This window comes from Cryptomeria japonica, chromosome 3 (genome assembly GCF_030272615.1).
Source record: "Cryptomeria japonica chromosome 3, Sugi_1.0, whole genome shotgun sequence".
Classification (NCBI taxonomy): domain Eukaryota; kingdom Viridiplantae; phylum Streptophyta; class Pinopsida; order Cupressales; family Cupressaceae; genus Cryptomeria; species Cryptomeria japonica.
Window position 1 is genome coordinate 340,140,878 of NC_081407.1, and position 18,997 is coordinate 340,159,874.

At 37.1% G+C, this 18,997-nt stretch overlaps 1 protein-coding gene across 1 annotated transcript; it reads left to right on the top strand.

The window, feature by feature from the left end:
• Positions 1-831: 831 nt before the first annotated feature.
• On the top strand, positions 832-8,365 carry LOC131029375 (uncharacterized). Its single transcript, XM_057959837.2, has 2 exons — positions 832-1,199; positions 7,997-8,365. The coding sequence occupies exons 1-2, from the start codon at positions 999-1,001 to the stop codon at positions 8,129-8,131; spliced, it is 336 nt and encodes a 111-aa protein (XP_057815820.1). The 5' UTR covers positions 832-998; the 3' UTR covers positions 8,132-8,365.
• Positions 8,366-18,997: the final 10,632 nt, after the last annotated feature.

The following is an 18,997-nucleotide window of genomic DNA, read 5'->3' on the forward strand; positions in this document are numbered from 1 at the left end:
TCTCTTTGGTCAACCCTTAGAAAGAGTGGTTGTATGGTTGTGAAAAAGTTCAAGAACAACTATCTTCACATGTAAATATTCTAGAACGATGACATATACATATTCATTTTAGAGCTCTAATTGAAGTGTTCCTAGAATGATTCTCTTTTCCAATGTCTAAGATTTTATGAATGATTATTGGATTATTAATGAATTCACATGATTTAAATACAAGTAAAATGTAATAAACCATTCTAAACTATACTAAGGTTCTCATGGCAAGAAAAAATTATTGAGGGTTGACCAATATTTAAATTTAAATTTTAAAAATTTATGAGTTATAATTAATCTCGCACTTACAAGATTGACCCGAGACAATGAAATGACAAATCTAATGAGGGTAATGCATGTCCAAACATGAAGGTGCAATATATATGAAATGCATGAGAAGATGTATAAGATTAAATGAGATACAATCAAATGCACAAGAATAAATAATAATAATGAATAAAAGATTGAAATATAAATTTAATTTTACACAAAATTTATACCACTTATCAATATATATTCAACCACTCTCTCAATATAAATAAATCAATCAAATATTAAATAAGAATTACTATAAATGTACAAATTCTACTCTAACAATAATAATAATAAAAGTAAAACAAAATTGAAGAAGGACAATAGAATATTTGTGATTCTTTCTCAAGAACAAAAGGGGATTATGTTTGTTATCTTATTGATTGTTGAAGATAGATGTTATGCTCTTTACTTCTAATTTATTATGCTTGAGGCTTGATTTAATATAATAAAAATGCCATAAGAACTTTATATATGGTGTATTAAAGATATTTCAAGTATCCTTATACTGTGATCCATCTTCAACATTAGGAAAATATCTTTATCTTATGAAAATCTTTTGAAAATCTGAATCTAGACCATAGTGATTCGTAACACAGGTAGAAGCTTATCCTGTAAGAAGTGCAGAGCGCCTTAGCGTGTCTCGCCTGAGAAAAATGGGTGAAGAAGAGCTGAAGGGGAAGGCGCTTGCTGATGACGATAATAAGGAGGATGAGGAGAACGAGAATGACGAGGAGGAGATGGAGATCCCCGCTACTGTAAGCTTTCCAAGGAGCTCTCAAAGGCAACCTCCGCTCCCACCTCTTAAAGTGGAGGTTGAAGATAAAGGAGGGTCTGGTTCACAGCATATGTGGCAGGTAAAATTCTCAAATTCCTATTGTGTTTATTCTCTTTTCTTCTGTTAGATCATGCCTTTTGTTCACAGTTTATTAATACCCCAACACAGATTTCTTCACAGCATATTAATAAATTAGTACCCACGATAAGGGTTTTTGATGGGGGATACCGTTTTATCGATATCCAGTGCTGTTTTGGTTGGAATGTATGCCAGTTTATTTCTTTAATAATCAAACTAGAGATAGCTGTAAGACTGCATCAATGATCTTTGCAACTTGGCATGGTTAGGCACTCATCTGACTAGGTTTAAGGACTTTGCTCTACCTGTCGGTTGAGATTCTCAAAAGGAGAGGAGTTTGGCAACCTTGCCCTCCCTATCGATCAAGGGTCCAACCAAGAACATTTTAGGGAAAACTAACTCACAATGGATTAGTATTAACTCTGACCTTAAATTCCTACCAATCTATAAACTAATGTTCCTCATTCGCATTGCAATTTTCCTATTAAATTCAATATGGATGTTTTGAGGCCTATTGATTGGGGTAACCTATTGATTTATTTACGTAGCTTATATTTTAGGCTACAACCTAGCCTCGTGGGTTTACAAGACCCCCCCTTTTTTTAACAAGGAGATTTTTACTTTACCTTAGATATATTCTTCCTTCGTCACCAATTTCCTAAACTTCAGGAAATTTGGGTTAACCAGGGACAGCAGGGCTTGTTTTTTGGAAGTAGGACAGGAGATGATTTACTTAAATAAACAGTCTCTCTCTTCCTCATGTATTTTGCCTTTGTTGTTGGTTGATACTATTGTCAGTGATGAAACAAGATTCATGTAGCTTGTTCACAGTCTGCAAACTCTCATATTTGTTTTATAATTGTGCTCCTCAGTCTGTGGATTTTGGTTTCAGAACCTTGTTATTGACTCTTAGTAGTCAACTTACTAGCATTCTAGGTCTTGGTTATTTTCTGGAGATTTTGTACGCTGCACCCGTGATCTATCTCAGAGTGATACTCAAATTGTTAATTCTGCAAGAGTTCTACACCCTGATTAGTTTCTCAGTAGCCATTCAGAGTTTTCTCTGCATTTGGTTATAAAGCTCAAAATACCGACTTCAGGGTTCAAGCATATTTGAAAAGACTTTATGGTTGTTGGGAGTAACATATACATTTTTCTAATGTTTTTTCTAGCCATTCTTAGGGGATTTGTTTTATAATGCTTCCTCTTCTTCATTCTGATAATAGATCACGGAGTGTGATTTGAAAAGATGATGCAAAAAACCAAGACACGCTATTCTCCGCACATCTAATTTGTTTGCTACAGCTTCAATGTTGCCCCATTTCAGGTTTCATAAATGTTGCTACTGAAACATGTTGATCATGGGTGTTGTTATCAAAACTATCCTGCTCATTTGTGAAGGACTCAAAATCATCCCAAGTGCATCTTGATTGCACTCCAGTAAAACTTGATTCCCTGCTCTGCTGCTAACAATTTGTTAAACCTGTTTTACTGGAAGAAAATTTGAGACTGTCACATTAATAAGAAATATTATATATCAATAGAAGGAGCATAGCATCATGGTGCTATCTCTCATATATGACCGTGTCAATTATCATGCACAATATATTTCAATGTTCCTTGGCGATGTGTCCCTGGGGTTTTTACAAGGTTCCAGGGATGGGGAGACGGACGGAACATCCCTTCCCTGTCCCTTTTCTTTTAATATTTTGGGGATGTCTCTGGAATGTCCTTCCAATATGGGGAACATTCGGAAGGACATTCCGTCGGACTTCTCCAATTTATGAGGACTCCAAAGAGAGGGCCTGCCATCACTGACATTAGGATGTCCCCAACTATATGCTTTTCTTCCGTCTGAAGATAATGAAGACTGCAAAAGTGGATAGGTTCATACTCATGGAGGTGTCAATGAAGAAAGGAGGATTTATAAGTAGGACTATGGGAGATGGAAATGTAAATACTTAGGAATTAGGATCACTAACAAATTTGGTACATGTGATTATACAAGGTTGGATTTGTTTTTGTTTTTTCAGAATTGTTTTCATGATGTTGATGATTTGGGCCTCCAGGAATTTTTCTTTTACAGTGCAATTTTGGCTTCAGCTTCCTCTATTTGACCGTTTTCTGGACTTGCAGTTTCCCTTGGTGTTTGCATAGGATGGATTTTCCGACAAGTCAGTTAATTAAAAATTTACAGAACTCCTCAGTCCTGGGAATAATAAAAATAAATGTATCAACAACTGGGTTTCAGGCATACCTTTGACAAAGTTTTGTCACTGGTGGAGTTTACAACAGCAGTTTCAGGCTTTCAGCAATGCCTTCGTGTTGCTGGACCTTAAACTTTGCAACACTATGATATATATAATATAAACCGTTTTTTATTCGACAGTTGTCATTAACATTTATGATTTGACAACTGACATTATTATCAATTATTGAAAAATAAATTGAATGAATGATTCAATAATCGGATAATTACATTCAACGATATACACATGTATATATAGAAGTTACAAGACGATGTTCTATAATTAGAACATAACGTTAAAGTAAAAGATTAAAGAGCTAAACACTAAATTAAGTGTGAAAGCTAAATAAAGCTTAAAAGCTACTTAACTAAAAAGAAAAAGCCAAATGCTAGATAAAGCTTAAAAGATAATTACATGATAAAAAGCTAACTTAACAAGCTAAATAAGTCGACAACTTAAAATAGAAGATGACCATTATAGAAGATATTAATATTATTTTAACACCCTCCCTAATGGTCATCATACTCAATACACTACAGAAAACACCGTAGGTGTTATGATCACAGATGCAAAGAACACTCTGCTGCTACGGAGACCCTCCCAGGATTTGCAGAATGTAAATGACCAAGAGTACCAAAAGCCATCCAAGCTAATTTAGCCTTCACACGCGAATTAGAGATCTGGCACACACGAATCACTGAAGTCTGAAACAATGATTTTGAGGAAAAAATCAGCAAACCCTTTTGCAGAAGAGTACCATCTCCAAAACTAACTGCAAGATACCACGGTTGCAGATGTTTGCTTTGACAAGTGCGACCCAAACTAACTGCAACAAAGCTCGATCTTTTAGGAGAAAAATCAATCAAAACCAAAGAACTTCGCGAATCACAAATCCCACCCGAACTTCGCGTATTACAGATGACTTTTGAGGAAAAAATCGTAAAAACCAGCAAACAATTTTTGAAGAAAAAATCATGAAAACATAGAAATCCCACGCAAGCTTTGCGGATGACAGATAATAATTTTTAAGGAAAAAAATTCGAAATCTCGCAAACAATTTTTGAGGAAAAAAATGTGAAAACCAACCAAACAGGAAATTTGCTTATCACAAAGCATAGAGGGCCGACTCCTTCTCTCCAGAATGCTCTACAACATGAGCCTTCTCTTGTTCCTGAGACCCTCCCAGCCTAGATTGCACGGATGCCAACAATTTCCTGCAATCTTTCTTCATATGGCCAAACTGGTGATAGTAGTTACACTATACACTTTTCTTCTTCGAAGACTGCGTATATTGACCTTGCCCCTTCTGCTGGAAGGACTGACCTTTACCCTTGTTCTTATCCAAAACTTCAGCTATGAAGGCTTGTTCAGTGGACGAACTAGCGTTGCTTCCAAACTGTTGCTTTCATTGATCCTGCTGTAGAAGCTTGTTGCAGAGATCAGGAAACTTTAGATGAACACTAGTAGATGAGATACTGAGAGTATCAATGAAATGCTCGTAGGATCTGGGAAGGCTTTTCAGCGTGATCAGTACCATATCCTCTTCCACTATGGTTTGGCCTATAGCTTCCAACTGGTCATGGATCTCCTTGATCTTTGTGAGATGTGCCTGGATAGATGACTTCTCATCCATCATGATAGAAAACAACATATTCTTCAGAAAGAAAGCTTGGCTCTTGTCGAACGTTTCATGAAGATCCTTCAAGAGATCCCAGATCTCTTTTGCTGTTTTACCTGAAGGCACCTGTGGGAGTTGATCATCTGTGACAGAGAGTTTGGTAAGCATGACACTGTTGTAGGACGAGATTCCTTGTCCAAAACAAGTTGATCAAGGCAATGATACTCAAAGATTGATAACATGCGCTGTTTCTAGGTGTTGTAGTTGAGGCTGTTGAACTTCTGACTGTGTTCCAACATGATGTGGATCAAAGATGCCATCACAAAAACTGAGGTTGAACGTGGTCAAATAAGTGAAGGCACAAAGAATGAGACAGAAGATTCTGATTAAAAATCAGAATAGAAGCAGCTGCTGAGAACACTGAAACCCTATAGGAGAATTCTGGCCCAAATTTCGAGGTTTGGAAGAAACCCAAAAATGATTTTTTTTTTTTGCAAACTTAAAACAGCATAAACGGTGCCCAGAAAACAGCAAAATTCCCAACGTCCACAGAATTAGCAGAAATTGCGAACTGTCTTAAAATTCCAAGGCAAATTCGTTGGCATAAAAAACGAGGCACCCAAAAAAATTTGAGACCAACCCAGAAAAGCTCTTGAAAACCCCACCAAGAATCTGCAACCAGAATAAAATTTTTACTTGAACTGAAGGGTCAAAACCCTAGTCGAAAATTGCAGAAACCCTAGGAAAATTTTCAACCTGCAAAAAAAAGTCCGCCCAGGAAGAGGAAAAAAAACCTGCTTTTAAAAAAAAAAAACAGTTTTAAAAAAATCTCTTCAATAAAACTTTGAAAAATTTTAATAACAAAAACTTTCGAAATTTTTAATTTCCATGCTCTGATACCATGAAATATAAATTGAATGAATGATTCAATAATCGGATAATTACATTGAACGATATACACACATATATATAGAGGTTACAAGACGATGTTCTATAATTAGAACATAACGTTAAAGTAAAAGATTAAAGAGCTAAACGCTAAATTAAGCGTGAAAGCTAAATTAAGCTTAAAAGCTAATTAACTAAAAAGAAAAAGCTAAATGCTAAATAAAGCTTAAACGCTAATTAACTAAAAAGCTAAATGCTAAATAAAGCTTAAAAGCTAATTACGTAATAAAAAGCTAACTTAATAAGCTAAATAAGTCGACAACTTAAAATAGAAGATGACCATTATAGAAGATATTAATATTATTTTAACAATTATCAGCTGTGTGATTTGTTTTCAATCCAGTATTTAATTTTGTACATTTCGGGTAAATTATGTGTTCTTTTATTTGTTTTTTGGTAATATATAACCATCTCCCTGCTGCCCTCAAGATATTTTCTTTTTATTGCCATCCCTAAAAACTTGTCCTGGAAACATGGAGAACACTGGTAAATTTCCTATGCAGAAATAGTCTAGCACAAAATTGGTTACCTAGGTCTTCTTAAACAACATGAAAGTTTATGTTGATTTTGTCTCTTCTGGATCCTTCATAAATGGTCTTACATCTCACTTTCGATAGAGGAAAACAAAGAGTACTAAGCTGAACCACATACGAAAGGATCAACAGAGACTTTGTGTAGAGCTGAAGATCATCAAATACTAAACCAACAAAAGATAGTTTGGAATCAGTGGCAAAACATAAAGCCACAATTGTCTTGCTTTCTTATTAGACCAAACTATTTGTCTGTTAGTGCAACATAAAGCAGTAGAGGTGACCGATAATAAATATGGGTTTCATTGATTTTCAATCAGCTTTCCATATGGAAGATATCTTATGCTTCCAAATAAAATTATCTAATTCCTTATGTGTTTATATGTAAATGCTTGGGTGATGCAATACTGTGATTGGGAAGTAAATACAAATTTCAGAACTTATTGTCCATCTCTATTTGACATGTGATTTTTCAAGCCAATCCATTTTGTAAGATGATTATGTCACTATCCTTAATCGGTTCTGGCAAGTCTTTGAGTCTATCTTTGTCAATCAGTTTAGAATCTAGATACATGCATGGGGGTGTTACAGTACTTGCATCGCCATCATTCTATGCCTTATAAATATAACTTACCTAAGGTGCTAAAAAGATTAGCTCTGCAGTGTGCATTGCCATGCAAGTGTCAATTACTTATATAATTATAATTTGTTTAGAAAGGCAAGTCTGTTTTGGTGTTGGTAGACAGCTTTATAAGTTAATGTTATGGATGATGCCAATCCATTTCTACTGAATTCTTCCAGGCATTGTTTGTTCTTCAATATAAACCTGGAGACAACCATTTCTCTGAATCAAGCAATACTATTCTTTTTATCCCATTATTCAACAGCCATTTTATCAAAAATGAGATTGGATTTCTGGAGCAAGGAGCAAAATAGCTGGTCAATAAATGATTTTTTTGCACAGACAATCTATGAATAATAGCTTGGTTAAAGTTTTGATTCAAGTTGTTAGCATTATGGCTTTTAGTTCAAATGTTTCCGGCATTAAAAATCATTGTAAGTGCTCTCTGAGCTATTTGCTTGCTGGCTCAAAGCAAATGTCTTTGGCTAGTGATCTTAACCACATAAAAGTAGCAATTGATAATATATGTGTGGGCATAATTTATGTTGGTAACAGGAAGATTCAGCTTCAAAATCTAGTAGGTATGTGTATGAAAAGATTTATCATTGATTGTTTAATTGCTGGGAAATCAATATGGACATACCAAAAGGCAAGGCTTTACTTCAAATTGATATGATTACTTGAGGCCTTTAGCTATATCATAAAAGTTGATATTTAATTCAGCCGTTAAGGAGCCTGCAACATGCATTGTTTGAATGATAGGATTTATTTATTTGTCGCATATGCGAAGTTAATAATTTCTGTGGTTTTCTCGTTGTCATCATACACTAGGTTTATGCCCTTGGAGGATTTTTGATTGTGCGATGGTTATGGGCCAGATGGCAAGAAAGAAGAGCAAGGGGAAGGAATGAGGGAGATGACAATAACAATCTTGATGGATCAGCTAATCATAGGCCCGATTTTTGAGCGGGTTACTTTTGTAGTATGCTACATCAGTTGTGTATTTGCAATAGACAATGAATGCTGTGTTCATGGATTACTGAGTACACAATTTTTTCTCGATGGACTACATATGCTGGTTCCACATTTTAATGCTTGAGAAATGACTGAAGGTGTTCTGATGCTGTAAATGCTGGCGCATGGCCTGCCAATATTTTGTAGGAATGGATAAATGATAGATAATAAGTTATAATTGATCAATTTCTCATAGAGTAAGTTAATTTTATTTGTCAGCATTGTTTATTCCATGTCTTAATTGCATACAATTAACTAGAAATTTACTACCCATAATCTTTAGATCATTCATAAATATTTTTAGTCCACCTTGTTTTATTATTCTCAGACAACAAAAATGTTTATCTAACTTTCTGCGCCTTTTATTGTACTGTTTGTGTACAGGTTTAGAGGCAGAAATATCCCATTAAATGCTAGTCAATCAACATTTATTCTTTGGTCAATCTTGATTCTTTACTTCCTTGTCAATTAGGTAATTTTGTTATTTCAAATACTGGAGTACTTAAAACCTCTAATAAAGAGACAGTTTACATCTACCAAGGATTATTATTTAATTGAAAGTGATGGTAATGTACAGATCGCATCAAAGACCTCCCTTTTATACGGTTCTTTAATTCTTTTGTCTTTTCCTTAAGTGCATGCGAGTGTGTACTGTTAATTTGTAGCTCAAGCCAAAAGGATTGTAAAATTAGGAATATTGTGACTGTGAGTGTTTTGAGTAGTGGTTTTTAAAGAAATTAATTATCAATAGAAACGGCTACAAGTACAATGAAACTAAGTGCCTTACCAAAGGCTCCAGTCCAAAATTTTAATGTGGGACTTGTATGTGGAGTTGAAGTCTTGATTTCTAAACGAAGTGTTATGCCTAGCATATCTGTTTCCCCATTTGGTCTCCTTGAGTCAAAATGTGGCCCCCTCTTTTTTTTCTTTCTTTCTGGTTTTGCCTTGGAACTCCAAAGTCCCGAGGTCCTTTTTTTGTTTTACCTTGGAACCCCAGAGTCCCGAGGTCCTTTTTTTTGTTTTACCTCGGAACTCCGGAGTTCCAGAGTCCCGAGGTTCTTTGTCGTTACGACCTCGGAACCCCGGAGTCCCGAGGTCTTGGGTCTTTTGACCTCGAAACTCCGGAATCCCGAAGTCCCGAGGTCCTCTTTGTCTTTTGACCTCGGAACTCCGGAGTCCCGAGGTCCTCTTGTCATTTTGTTCTCCTCTTGTCGTCACGACCTCGGAACCTCGGAGTCCCGAGGTCGTGTCTATGGTTCTCGTACGGACGGGTTTTCGGGAGGCTATATATATAAGTTAATGAACTTTTAAGTTCATTTGTGCAATCGAACTTCTCCTCCCTAGCTCCAAGTCGCGAACCTTCGGTCTTTCAAGTCTCTCTCTCTCTCGGCGTTTGTTGGTTTTTCGATTCACCAGGTTGGTGAATCTTCCCTCCTTGCGTGTCTTTCTTGTTTGCTTGTCCTTTTGTTTTTGTTTTCGTTGTTCTTTTTCCTTTCTTGTCTATTTTTGGGCGCGCCCTAGATCCACCTCGGAACCCCGGAGTTCCGAGTTTCATCTTCAGATCCACCTCGGAACCCCGGGTCCTCGGAGTTCCGAGTTTCATCTTCATTTCCACCTCGGAACCCCGAGTCCCGGGAGTTTCGAGTTTCATCTTCATTTCCACCTCGGAACCTTGGGTCCCTAGAGTTCCGGGTTTCATAGCTTTCTACCTAGGAACCCCGGGTCCCCGGAGTTCCGGGTTTTTCACTTCCATGCCACCCCGGATCCCCGGAGTTCCGGGTTTTTCACTTCCATGCCACCCCGGATCCCCGGAGTTTCGGGTTACCTTCTTGCATTCCTACCCCGGGACCCTGGGACCCCAAAGTCCCGAAGTAGATTAATATTTATGTTTAGCATTGTGGACTAAGACTTGGATTTTGCCTGCAGGTTCCAGGGGTTAGATGGACACATCCGCTAACAAGAGGGGCAAGGAAATTGATAGACTGCCAGCCACCATGAAGTACCAATATCAAGGACAGGTTCATGTATCAAAGCTGGATGATCAAATTAGATGGGTCACAGACACTGAGGTGGGACGTATAGAGATTGGGGATATTGCAACCCAATTAGATAAACCTAGCCTAGATGCTCTCCACCGAAGAATTAAGAGGTCAGGTCTTGTAGAAGCTACTGTATTCTCGCAGTCCCTACAAGCACCAGAGTTTATAATGACCATCGCCCCATTCTACAATCCAGACACCAGGAAGTGCACGGATGGAAATGGAAAAATTGTTATTGACTTATCTCCAGATATGCTGGGATTCGTCTTTGGAATCCCAAATAGGGAAGAAGCATTCTTACTCACTGAGTAAGAGGCCTTGAAGGCATGGAACGACAAGGTATCCGCCAGCAAAAGACACATGAATACCAACTGGCTGGAAGAGGAGAGGAAAACAGGGCTCAAGGCTATAGAGATCCTAAGGGCCGACTTCAAAGAGCCTCAAAGAGACTTGATTATCATGCTCAGCTGGGCCTTCGGCAACCCAGACTGCAAACACTTCCATCCCTGGATGTTCCAGTTTATGACTACCATTCTGATAGGGAAACAATACTTTGACTGGCCACAGATCCTCTCTGACAACATCTGTAGGCAAATGAAAGAAGTGCAGCAAACACAAAAATTCTTCTTCACATCATATGTCATCTGGGTAGCTGCCAGAGCTGGAAAATTCCCAAGCCTACAAGTGGATGGGCAATTAGGGGAGAAAGAGGGACAGAAGAAGATATGGGAATATTATTCCCAGCTTACTCTGACAAATGCAAAGACACACTTTAAGAGGGTTAACGATGCTTTTATCTTCCCTATAATTATTAAGTTGACTGGAGACACCGGATACTTGATTAGCCCTAAGGCTATGGCTATCATACGGGAGTGGGCGTGTTGGTTCATACAGAACCCACATTCCACCTACATCAGAGTGAGTGGATTCACAGGGAATCCAATGCTGTTGCCTCGTTACTGCAATGATAGGGTGATCCTATTGGAATATGTGAGACAGCTTGTAGGCCTCCAATCACTCTTATCATCGAAGCATAAAACAGGAATTGATTTCTCGGTGTCCGTTGGGTACTTCGCTTGCTCTAAAATACAAGTGGCGAAATCGGCCGAGCAAGAGCTTCAGGATTTGAACCTGAAAGAATATAATCATACTAGGGAGTTTTATAATCCCTATGGGAAGCTTAAGCAAGCTATGCCTAAGGCATATGAGGGGCATAGGCCTAGCTTGGAAGACTTCTGGGCCAATTTGCAGGACAACTTTGAAGTCAGAGAGAAGAATTATAACAGGTCGTCCGTACCACAGATTAGAGACTTTGGCATCGAGACCAACCTCCCTAAAGACCTGAGGGATGATGGAGACTTACTCGATCCAATTTATAAAGAATCAAGGATAGACAAGAGGCCCCTCTCCCCAGTGAAATGGTCTGCAACCGAGGAGATAGATATGGAAAAGATTTCCCAGGTAGTCATCAACAGGACTAAGCAATGGTTGAGCCAGAGGGTAAGGCCGAGCATATCAAAGTCGAAACAGAAGGAATCCACATTAGGGGTACCTCAGTCAAGAGGCCACAAGGAGTACGCCAGAAAGACAAGATCAGCCTCAAGGCAGAATACCTCCACCGACCTAGGTGAGGAAAAGGAGCCACAAGAGAGTACTGAAGAGTTGTTAAAGAAACTTCAGGAAAAGATGAGGGAGTCCGAATTGCTGAAAAAGGTTGCAGACTTAGGGGTGACTGATGGGCTAGGCGCGGTTCCACTTGCTAAGGTTCTCCCACCAAGAACTGCTATAGGCCACACCGAAGAAGAGGGTGCCCAGGGACAAGAAGAGAACTTAGATGCCACCAAGGAGGTGCCTGCTCAGCCACCCTCCATAGGTACAACAGGTCCTTTAGACACCGTTGCTCCCACACCATCAGTTGTTAATGTATCTATGGGGCACCCCGGAGTGCAAGGTTTTACACCTACTACTGAGAAAGTGAATATTAGAAATGTCGAGTCTGACTCTAACCAAGAGGAAGAGGACCTCAACCAACAACAGCTTCTCAGTAGTGAGCAAGAAGGAGGTGAAGCAGAAGATATCCTGAATGAAAGGTTGATCCTGACTCCTCAAGACCAAGAGGATTTGCTTAAGGATGTAGAAGCTGGCCAAACAGAGATGGACCTAGGGAATGAGGAAATAGCATTCAATGAAGAAGTTAGTGGTAAGCTAGGAGAGTTACACAAACAACAAACTCTCCAAACTAACTTAGCTCGCCAAATTTCATCATTCCAGGTTCCTGGCCAAACGGGAGCTAAAGCAGAAGAGCAGATAGAGGTGCACATTGTAACTGCTGAGATCGTGTCACATCAAGGTGACAAAACTGAAGATATACCAGAATGGTTAGAGGTTACCTTTGGAAAGAAAAAGAGAAAAGCAGAGCTTCCAAAGGTCACTCTACAACAAGCAATCATCAAGGAACCGCCAAAGATTAAAAAGTTAAAGACGGTTCACCACCTGTCAAAAACTAGTTCCAGTGAAGTGATTGCAGATGTGGCGGTTCCATCACAGGCCGAAGGACAAGCTTCTCCCAAGTACCAAGTATCACAGGTAAACTTAGGTAAGCAAACCAAGTGGGGAGAGTTGGATACCTTGGAGCTGGCCACGAGTGTTGTCAGAGGGCGCGTAGAAAAAGAGCATAGTTCAAATGTAGAACTTAAAGCGTAGCTTGGACAATATAAACATCTCCTGGTAGAAATGTGCAAGCCTTTAGACTCCTTTAAGACGGATGACCTGCCTTCAACCTCATCCTTGCCAGAAGGAGATGTAAAGGCACTATTAGAAGTGAGACGAGTAGTTGCGGCCGCCAAATCTTGGGCTCAAACAAATGCAGCTAAGATTAGATTATTTTTACAAAACACGATGGAAATATACTGTAAGGCGGTACAGGCAGGAGGAGCCTTGGCAACCTGTTCCACACAATGGGAGCGGAAAGAGAACACCTTTAGTAAGCAACTCCGAATCTTGAAAAGGATATTACGCTTAGGAGAAGAGCTGATAATACAAGAGGACCTCTTAGGAGGGGATAGTTGTGAGAATCTACAATCCTATGTGTACATTTTGGAGTTGAAAGTAGAGATGTATCAGCAGTATGCCAAGGAGATTGCTGATATTCGGGACTCTCTCCTCAGAGAGATTTTGTCGTATGAAAATTTTGTAACAAATGTATTGGGGCCTTTTGGCATCAGAATAGCTGATACTGGAATAATGGACCAGCAGCAAGTTTTGAATCAATGGGATGCATATGAAGCACAAAACCTAGGACTTGCTGCCCAGTTCGATGCCACCCCAATTGATAGATACACACATTTGATTACTCTGTGTCAAGAGGTGGCGGACACCGTGAAGGAGTTAGAGGAACAGGGAACACATGCAGATGAGGCTTTGAAGAAATACAAATTTAGAATTAAGCATGTGGCCAATCCACCAGCCCAAGCAGTTGCATGTATAATTGAAAATTATAAGGCTTTTACCAAGAAATAAAAGATATTGTCAGAATTGCTAAAGATAGCAAAGCTTTTTTTTTTCTTAACTGCTCCTCTCACTCAAGTCCCAATTTTGAAAGAAATTCTGCATGATTACGAAAATGTAGCTCACCCAGCATGGTCTTCGTAATGCTCATGTAGTATTAGTTTTGTAGTTGTTAGGTGGAGTATCCAAGTAGAAACTTGCAAGTTAACTACGACTCCTTTTTCTTAGTTCTCAATTTAGGGTAGAGTTATTTCCTAAATAATAGGGTGAAAGAACTTCTATAAATTGAGAAGTTGAATTCATTTGTAGAGGTCCACGAATTGATGATTTGAGGTCCAATTAGAGATTTTAGAGTATTTTTCAGATTGTTAAGAAGTTTGACTTATTTTTGTTATACATTCATGGAGATTAATATGAAAAGCAACTCATAGATTGCCTGATCTACTTTATATTTTACCAAATTGTTCTGTGTAATCTGGTAACGTCTATTATTTAGAGTTAGCAACATGGTTTAATCTTTTTGTCTATCACTTTATGAATCATATTGCGTACGACAGTGGTGTATGAGAATTATTGCGATAGGCCATATTGATCATGATTTTTATTTCCATAGGCTTGTAAAATTGATGATTTTGCAGGTTTGTTGGAGGTTCGTTGTTGAATGCTAACTTGAATAATATTTGATAATTACTTGGATTGCAGGGAATTAATTGGATAATTCATTAAGTTGTCATTATATTGGTCCTTATTGTTGCTTTCTTGTTTCCCTTACGCTTCGCATTTTATTTCCCCAGAGAGTCTTAAATCATAAAATACAAAAAAAAAAGGAAGTACAACTGTTTGTAAACCAACGAGATTTAGTTCTAACCAGCAGGCCCCTTTACAGGGATAACCATATCAGCCATTGAGTTATCCATCACCGTCGAGACCCGACTACAGAGACCTTGGGGTAGTGAGTTCTTCCGAACCCGTAACTTTTCAGGAGAGGTGGTGAGTGTTTGCATAAACTACCTGACTGTTGGTGGGTGTGTCAAAACGCTTGTCAACACGAAGTTTCACCATCTGCACAGAAAAATACTAACAATAGAACACCTCTCATTTATTTACTTTTCTAGAGTAATTGAGATTCCATTTTGTTAAAAGTTAATTGCCTAGAATAACAACTCAGTGGATTGTTATGTAACTTCTTATCCAAAAGTGGAAAGGAATTAATATTCATTTTTATTATTTATAGTGGGCTGAAAGAGAATTATTTGATGAAACACCATTTGAATGAAAAGGAGTAATTAAGAATTGAGAGGTACCTTAAAAATATATATTCTTTGCAAACTCCGATTTTGGGTATTGGGGAATCTTTTTTGTGACAATGAAGGTAAGCATGGGCATTGGAGAAGGGGCATGTAGGGCATGTCCAGCCAAGGATATAGGGTATGTCTTTGATAGTCCTGGTCGGGGCTGAGGGTATCTGTGGCAGATCGTTTCTTACTTTCTACTCTCTTTTCTTGCATTCATTCCGATGATGGATCATGGAGTTTGATCCAAAATGTTGGTATTATTAAAAATTCTCAGAGTCAAATCCAGAAGTTACTTAACAACTTCTGTATTACCAAGAAAAGAGCCAAAATTCACTGAAAAAGAAGACATTCTTGCTTCCATCAAACTCATCCTTGCTTCCTATTTCTAGGCAAATCCGCTGCTACAACCTGACTTTCAGATTGATAAAAGTTGAATCACGTCTTGTAATACTCTTGTTCTAGAGCTAAACTTTTAGAACTAGAAAAAGATCTCAAGCATGGACATATACTGCATAGGGTGCATATACATTAATGGAGTCTGGCAAGATATCTTACCACAAAATCACTAATAAAATCAGAAGAGAAGTCAGTCAAAGACATAGTGATCAATAGCAATTTAGATATTTGTGAATAAACTTATGAGTCCAAAGCGGGAATCGTAAAATCTCTCTACCTTATTTTGTAGTTCCTTTGCACATATAAGGACAGACATACAAAATAAAACACATACAGTTGTAGGAAACCAAATGAAGAAAGTTTGCCAGATGGTTTTGCCACTAGCCAGGAGGAAAGAGTAAGGGAACCAGTTCAGCAGTTATATTAACTTTGAGCCTGCAAGATGAAGATGCAAATAAATTTATGGTGTTAAGTAAGACAGTATTGCTCTGTAATTGTTTTCTAGATACATTCACGTTTGAAGGTAGATGGCTATACCAGTTTAAAATGTGCACATATACTGCTCTCTGTTAATCAACGGGCATACCAGATGTTTCGGTCATTCAATCATTTTTTATTAGTAATAAATAAATAGGAAGTGTTTTTTTGGATGACGGTTATAAACAGGAGCAGTCTTGCTGCAAATATAGAAAATATCTATCAATGTTCAACATGTTTAATTATTAGCAAGGCTTTCCTCATTATCAATACATGTATACACTCTATCGAATTACCCTTAATGAATTGGGAAAAATTGTATGTGGTCAAAAGATACCGTTAACGAAGAGAATATAATGAGTACGAAATTTTCTCAGAATTGGTTCATAAAAGGTTATTCTCGTGAGCTTTTGGTTTATGGGGAGATGAAAGGATTCCTTAAAAGGTTATTCTCGTAAGCTTTTGTTTTGTGGGGAGATGAAAGCATTCCTCAAATCCTTTTTTCCTTGTTTAAAGTTATAAAGTAATATCTGTGAGAGAAGAAAGAAGCATGAATAAAGGATTATAGACAATCGTTTTATGAGGATTAATTACATTGTTGATATCCTTATCAAACATGATTATTATGATTGTAGGCTTCGCGGTGCCTAACTATCATTTTGTGCATCTTTAAAATAGAGTTGATGAACACAGTAGATCAAAAATTTAAAATTTTAATTAGACAAATTTAATATAAAAGTTGTGTTCATCCTTTGAATTTAAGTAAATATTATGTTTTATGAAGGATGAGTTGGTTGTTACAAAATAATTTTATATAAGATGTGAAAAAAAGTTCTTTTAGGTTCTATTAGATATATTGTTGGAAATTTTGTGTCATGGTAGTTAAAAAATATAACCAATCTGTCCTTTTTTTTTACATTTGGATGTATTTTACAAGTAGGGAGAGATCATGAATAATGTTTATAGATATTAGATTCAATGGATTTTAGGGATTTGGGGTTGATGATGAGATGGTCAAGCAGATATTTCGACATGGAATTATCAATGTTGTGGGGTAAGGCATCTTTGTTTGTGATTTGTGGCCTATGATTATTTAAAAATAATACTTGGAGAAAATCCTTGAAGGTGATATTGGTTTATTGGTGTTTAGATTATGATGGATTGAATTGCAAAGCCTTGGAGGATGAAGGATTGTAATAGGAGGTGAAGGTTGTAAAACACTTTTGAGAAGAGGAAAGGGGACATACATGGGTGACAAAGGCCTTGGATTAAAGATGGGTTTCCATAAGATAAATCAAGGATAACCAAAAAAATGTGCATTTAAGGGTGGTGTAATAACTTAAACAAGTTGATTTTGGCCTATATATTTATAATGAATGATGCTTGGGAGACAAAGGTTTGTAGTAATCTTGCTTAAGGCAATAGCATCTAAGGATCGAGAAATTCATCTTGATCCATAAAAAAATCATTATTATCATAGGGATTATATTCTTTTTATTGATAAATCTAGCATCATTGTCACCAAAGAAGGCTTTTTATTAGATTGAAGAGTGACTCATCAAAATGAAATTATTTTTGTATTTGGATCAAGATAATTGGGGATTCGGATTTAAGATTTGTTTTGATATTGAATGCTTTTACTATTTGCCTTCTAAGCTTAGATTTTGAATAGGTTTAGGTTTTGGGGTTGGAAGGGTTAGCTTGAAGGTGGATAGGGTTGGTTGAAGTTGAGTTGGAGGATCGATCAATGATCAAGGCCTTAGGTTGATTGAATTTGACTAGATTTTTAATACTTAGGAGAGGTAAAGTTCCCAATAAACAATTGATTTGAGATTTTGGATTACCATACTTAGGATAGGAAAAGTTTCAAAGTAATATCATTAGATTAGATTATGATTGATTCGGGATTGGGATGAGTGGAAAGATTTAGGATAATTGATTCAAGTGGATGAGATCAGATTATGATTAGATGAAGGGGTTTTAAATTAGGGTGATGAGATGAAGGGTTCCAAGCTTTGGGTTGCCTTTAATTTGCAAAAGTACAATTTATTTTTTTGGTTCTTCCAAAGGTTGGAGATTTATTTTGATTTTTTATGGGTTGGTGTTTGGTGGGTAATGAGATTAGAATAGTGGATTATGAACTGGAATTTGAATTTAAGGTAGTGGATGAATGATTAGGGAACGTAAACCTTTTGCCTAAAAGTTGCTTTTAAGATTTTGAATTTGATTTAAAGGTTGGAGGATCGATTTTATTTTTGACGTGGTGATGGAGAAAAGGTTCGATAGTTTATAAAAGCCTATGCAAACCTACAAAATGGGGGATACAAAAACTTCAATTAGAAAAATGAGCACTTAGACACATTAAAAAAAATAATACTATAGTTTTAGCAAGAAAAAAAACCCTTAAGGAATGATGAAAATAGGGGGTTTTAACCTCAGGGTAAATACTCAATTGTAAGGCAAATATGATGTGGCAAAGGAAATGAAGCAAGACAAAATGGAGACAACAAACTAGTTAGTGGTTGAAAGATGGAGAGAAATCACAACAACAAAAAGTTAGTCCAAAAAAATGTTAAAAAACCTACAAAATATTTGAAGAAGTTGAGAAATACAACTTCAAAGATCCCAATAACACCTGCATGCAAAATCTTTGTCACAAGAGAAGAATGGAGGCAAAAAGCAATAATGACTTTGAAGAAGAAGATTATCATTCAGAAAGGGAATTGAAATAAAAAGAACAATACAATCCTTATAAAAGGAGAATATGCAACCCTAAAGTTGTGCAACCCTAAAAGGATAATGTGTATTTAATAATTAGAAGTTCAATATTATTAAAGCTTAAGTTAGCTTAAGCATAGAGTATAATAGATTAATAATTAAATAAATAATTATTAGCTAATACATGATAACTCTAACACCCCCCCTTAAGATGAACTTAGGGAGTAGCTAAAAAACTAAATGCATGAAACAAAAAATGCAACTACATGATGAAGGCAAATTAGGGTCCCGGCAACAAACCCTGATGAGGTACCCAAGTACAAAAGATCTCTGTAAAGCGAAGAAATAGAGAAAACCTCATGGGAAAAAACTCTACTCCAAAAAAA

Excerpts from the sequence above, each read along its gene's own strand:
- LOC131029375 (XM_057959837.2), top strand. The coding sequence starts at position 999 with ATGGGTGAAGAAGAGCTGAAGGGGAAGGCGCTTGCTGATGACGATAAT. Across the intron at positions 1,200-7,996 it reads GTTCACAGCATATGTGGCAG|GTTTATGCCCTTGGAGGATT; the intron begins GTAAAATTCTCA and ends ATCATACACTAG.